Below are 5,967 nucleotides of genomic sequence, written 5' to 3'. Positions count from 1 at the left end.
AGCTTCGGGAGCATTCAAGAAAAGGTGAAAAATACCAACACTAAAGCTAAATTAAACACAATATGGTTAGCTTTAATTTTGTCTACTTGGAACATGAGAAATACAATCATTTTTGAAAGCGGTTCTTTTAGCCACGATGAGGTGATATCAAACATTTTGTTTCTTTCTTGGAGATAGATTAGCAATAGGGAATCTCCGCGTAGGATTAATTTTTATGAATGGTATAAATTACCATTACTTTGTAACAAAGCAATATAGTGAATTCTCGTTGTAAGGGTTGCACCCCTAGTGCGATTTCTTATATACAATTGCTTATTAAAAAAAAACATTTTCTTAAAATGCTTATGGTAAAATTTACTTTAGGGAAAAGCTAACATGTGCCCCAAGGGCACAAGTTAATGAAATATTTATAGAATTTTTTTCTTGGAACGTGTGCATTCAATGTATTGAAACTTTAAATATGACTTTATTACATTTAATTACATTTAATTTTTTCTAATTATAGTATCTTTAACATGTGCCCTTAGGGCACATGTTAGCATGACCCTTAATTCAATGCTTAAAATTCAATTTAAGTGTTAATTATTTTGATAGCTAGAAAAAATAAACGTTAATTAAATTTATAATAATTCATAAATTCAATTTTTTTCCAAGTAGTTTAATGATTAAAATCTAATTAAGATAAATAAGTAAAATATCATGAATTCGAATTTACATCTTTGCAGTCTGATGTTTATGTCTAACTAACAACTGAACTGACTTAACGAGACTTATTTCAAATTCTTTTAATAATATAATATAACGAGTCTGATATTTGAATTTTTTTAAATTCTTAATAATTTATATAGTTAATTTAGACAAGGAAAAAGCTTACCTACAATTTTTTAGGTTTGATTCTTATTATTTTTCAATACTTAACTATTGTTTAAAAGGTAAAATATAAAAAATTGCATATTTATAAGAAAAAATTATATATTATCATATTTTCATTAAAAAATAGTAAGAAACACATTAAAAAAATGTATCTAAATTTTCTCTATTAGATAAATCTAAAAAAAATTAAAGAATATAATTAAAAAGTTGACATTCTAATTTTTTTTAAAAATAAATTGAATTTCAATTTAAAATTAACAATTTAAAAATATTATATATATTTTTAAAACAAGTTATATTTTAGCTTAATCTACATGAGTGAATTATCATATATCCGTTCTAAATATTTTTAAACAAATCTTCTTTTGATCAAACAATTTTAAGTCAATTGAAAGAATTTAAAATATTTTAAAGAATAGTAGTAAATAACAATTATAACCTTAAAACTCTTTATATTAACAATTTTATGATTATAAAATATTCACAAATATAAATATAGAAATAATTATAAAAAAATAAATATCTCTAATAATGTAACTATATAATAATTAAAAAAAAATATTTTTTATGATGTATACCATTAAACTCATAGTTATATGCAATTTGATACTCAAAATACATAATAACTATTTTGTTTCTTATCCAATATTCCATTGTATAAAAAAGTAGTCTTGAAAGGGTGAATTTGTTAACTATAAAATAATCCCATTCTAGAAGTAAAAACCAAGTTACACATTTAATCTTTTTCTATTTAAATATCTTGACGTGCATTATTATCATTTTAAATAAGAATTCGTCTAATATTAACCAATGGCTCATGTGAAACTTGGAGGATAAGACCAAAGAAGAATATAACTTTTTTTTCCCTCTCCCTTTTCTCTCTCTCATAGTGAATAACTTGGTCATCAATTATACTCACATCAATGAAATGAGATCTTTTATATAAAAAACAAACTCTAGTGAGAGAAAAACTAAGAAATTAGTTCATATCTTCTTCATGGTAATATTATATGAGTGAGAGATACATAGAGAGAGAAAGTGTTTTCATTGAATCATCAAAATGGCAAAACCAGGGGTATTGGATTCTGATCCAGAGATTATGGTGAAGAAAGTCTTGGAGATGAAGAAGGAATTAAAGAAGCTTGTGAAGTCCATTGTTGAGGATGAAGATACAAGCATTGAAGCTATTGATAAAGCAAAAGAAACTCTTTGTGTTCTTAAGGATTTGAAGCTTAGAAAGAAATCTCAATCTTCAATGTCTTTTAAGATAAACAAGAATGTTACTTTCCCAGATGAATTCAAATGTCCACTTTCTAAAGAATTGATGAGAGATCCTGTCATTGTTGCTTCTGGCCAGGTTAGTATTAGAAATTTTGTTGTTTTAGTTAAATTTTAATTAATTAATTAATTAATTTATTTATTAATATTGAGAAAATGTTGGGAAAATATAGAAAAAATTAAATAAATTGAAATTGCATTGTTATGTTTTTGGTTTTTTTATTCTTTTGTGTAAAATATCTAGGAACTGTTACAAAAAAGCTGAAGAATAATCATACATTAAGATATAAGCTATTGATTCTGATTTTGGCCTTTTGTCTATCTCTTTTGCTGGAATTTGTGTACTATATTCTTTTAGGAGACTATAAAGTGAGTGGTAAAGATAGAAAAGGAATATATTCAGATTTTTCCTCATCAACAACCTTAGAAATGTGTATTTCTATACAATGATGTTAATAATATAGATAGCCTATATCCAGATAAGCCAATTTAGTTGATAGTTATACAGAGATATCAAATAGTAGAGACGCCGTGAGTTTCAACCCGTGACTTCCCATTTATTCACCTTTAGTGTGAAATTGTAGCCATTCCATTAAGTCAATTCAATGAGTAACTTAGTAGGAACATTCGACTGCAAAGGCAGAATTCGAACTTGCGACATTTCACTATTTAATATTTAACTTTTTAAGGGGTGAAATTCTGATGACTAGTTTATTGAACCAACAAAAATATATAGCTCTTGTTATGTTTTATATTTTTTGTTCAATCAATGTTCTTTCACTATCTAGTAGTTTTTGTTCAATCAATGTTCTTTTAAAAAAGAAAGAAAAAAGTGAGTAAATTTGATGGAAAGAGAAAGAGTGGGAAATAAACAATGTACAAAATATTCTTTGTTCTTGAGTCACTCTTTGAGTGAGTGGTGGTGATTGTTTCTTTGTGTAAAACTTTTGACTGTTTTTCTCTAAAGGGAATAATTAAATTTTATTGTTCTCTAACTTTTTTTCTTTTTCCTAATTTTTACTTTGATGCCTTCCCCACCAAAACTACCTTTTCTTTTATCTGTCTCACTCTTTTTTCTGTGCATTGATGCTTTAAGATTTTTGTTGATTGAATCAATAATGACTTAAAACAAATTGAAGATTTTTTTCTTCTCTAATTATTAAATTCATTCATATTATATGATAGTTAATACTTAATATTTTAGAGCACAAATTCTAGCTCAATTGACAGAAGCCGATATTGATAGGTTGTACGCTATCACTAGGATTTGAACTTTGGTATCCAGAGTTATGTGTGTGAGTTTTTATCTGAAACAATCTTTGATTAGACTTTAGTTATCTCTCGGGCGAACTTCAGATTATCGGAGTTCTTTTTCCCTAAAAATCAGAAGGTTAAGACAAAAAATAGATTATAATTTTATTGGTTTAAATTTTGCAGACATATGATAGACCATTCATTCAAAGGTGGTTGAATGCTGGAAATAGGACATGCCCTCAAACTCATCAAGTTCTCTCACACACTCTCCTTACTCCAAATCATCTTATAAGAGATATGATAGAAAAATGGTCTAAAAATCAAGGGATTGAATTGTGCAATGTTATTAGTTATATCAATGGTGAAGGTGCTAAAGAAGCTGATCAGAATCACTTTTTATGTTTGCTAGAGAAAATGTCATCAACACTTTGTGATCAGAAAGAAGCTGCAAAACAACTTAGGTTGTTGACAAAGAAGCATCCTTGTTTTAGAGTACTTTTTTGCGATTTCGAAGATGCAATTCCTCAGTTGCTTAAGCCTATTTGCGAAGGAAATAGTATTAGCCACGATCTTCAAGAAGACGTGATCACGACACTTCTCAATATCTCGATCCATGACAACAATAAGAAACAAGTAGCCGAAACTCCGACGGTGATTCCACTCCTTATGAAGTCATTGAGATGTGGAACAATCGAGACACGAGCCAATGCTGCAGCGACTCTTTTCACGTTATCAGCACTAGACTCGAATAAAGAACTTATAGGAAAATCTAACGCCTTGAAACCTCTTATCGATTTATTAGAAGAAGGGAATCCCTTAACTATGAAAGATGTTGCTTCAGCAATATTCACCTTATGTATGATGCACGACAACAAGGCAAGAGCGGTGAAAGACGGTGCGGTTAGAGTGATTATGACAAAGATGAAGAACCGACTTCACGTCGACGAATTACTAGCTATCCTCGCGCTACTTTCGACTCATCAGAAAGCTGTTCTTGAAATGGCAGAGCTTGGAGCTGTTCCTTGTTTGCTAAGCATCATGCGAGAGAGCTCGTGCGAGCGCAATAAGGAGAATTGCGTAGCGATTCTTCAAACTATATGTCTATATGATAGATCCAAGTTGAGGGAAATAAAGGAAGAAGAGAATAGCTATAGAACAATATCTGAACTTGCAAAAAATGGAACATCAAGGGCTAAGAGGAAAGCTAGTGGAATTCTTGAGAGGTTGCATAGGGTTGTTAATATTACACACACTGCATAATAATGTTCCTTGATTCTTCTCTTTCTCATTCAAGGTATATTGTTCATATATGTGCCTTTAAGTTATTGAAGGTGAAAATCTATAAGCACTTATGTCTCAAAAACAATTATGTACATTCTTTTCTCTCAATGAAGTTATTCTCATGTTAATTTTAGCCAGTTACAGAATAAAGTGAAGCTATATATATGCTCTTTGTCGATGAATTGTTAAAGAATTTGTACAATGTTTTCCATGTATATATATTAAATATTTCATTTGCATTTATGATATCTCCATGTATAGTGTGAAACAAGTTTAATGAAAATCTTATAGTTCTATACCTTGTATCAGTAATACCTAGGCATCATTATCAAAGAGCAAATCTAGTGAAGGAATAAAAAAATAGATATTCTAGTCCATCAATAAGAATTATACACAGCAAGTCACCATATGAGTGTTTGCGGATCGGTTTGATTCGATTTTGAGAGAATCAGATGCTCAAGCCTATAAAAAATATATGGATTTGTTTGGATTGGATTTGCACATTTTTACTATAAAGTCCAAACTTAACCAAACCGAAAAACAACGGGTAGGTTTAGGTTAAATTGATCGGATACATGAATAATAAATGTGGACAAATATTTTTAAAAATATCTAATTTACATTAACTAAACTTCAATAATAATATAAAATTTCTAATTTTTTCATTTCTCTGTATAGATTGTGAATGTCACAAACGGAATTTCATTTTTTTTCATTTTGAAGTTAAATACTTTATACTAGTTTTCAAAATAATTATGATATAAATTATACAAATTAGTTATGGTTGGTTCAGGTAGACGGGCCCGCGGGTGGAGTTTTGAAAATCCGATGCCCGAACCAGTTAACACCGGGGTTCGTTGGTTTGGTTCGATTTTGCCCGAACTAAAAAAATATCCAAACCAAATACTATGGTTAGGTTTGGATTCCAGTTTGGTTCAGATTTGCTAGAACCGATGAACACCCCTACCATACATTATTGATCAAATTTTCAAATGTTTAAGACACTTTTCTATGGTCTTAATTAATTTGGGGAAACTTAGAAAATATTAAAATTATCTGAAAAATTTCCGGAAGTCTTTTTGTTTTGGGCCTGTCAAAGGTCCAAAGAAGCAAGTTCAATTCAAAGCGTCCTCACAAAAGATAGGTGAACAAGTGAAACCTTGCTTAAGAATCATGAAACTGATCCCAGCTACCAAGGCATCAACTGGATTTGGCTCCTCTCGTCGTAGTTTGATGAAGACAGTTTTAACTATATACCATACATAAGTTTTGCCACGCGTC

The 5,967-nt window shown here is 29.5% G+C and overlaps 1 protein-coding gene across 1 annotated transcript; it reads left to right on the top strand.

The window, feature by feature from the left end:
• The first annotated feature begins 1,696 nt into the window (after window positions 1–1,696).
• On the top strand, window positions 1,697–4,819 carry LOC131640661 (U-box domain-containing protein 9-like). The gene is made up of 2 exons (XM_058911040.1): window positions 1,697–2,230; window positions 3,589–4,819. The coding sequence occupies exons 1-2, from the start codon at window positions 1,934–1,936 to the stop codon at window positions 4,663–4,665; spliced, it is 1,374 nt and encodes a 457-aa protein (XP_058767023.1). The 5' UTR covers window positions 1,697–1,933; the 3' UTR covers window positions 4,666–4,819.
• The last annotated feature ends 1,148 nt before the right edge of the window (window positions 4,820–5,967 follow it).

This window comes from Vicia villosa, unplaced genomic scaffold (genome assembly GCF_029867415.1).
Source record: "Vicia villosa cultivar HV-30 ecotype Madison, WI unplaced genomic scaffold, Vvil1.0 ctg.003258F_1_1, whole genome shotgun sequence".
NCBI lineage: Eukaryota > Viridiplantae > Streptophyta > Magnoliopsida > Fabales > Fabaceae > Vicia > Vicia villosa.
This window is presented reverse-complemented; position numbering and strand designations above follow the sequence as displayed.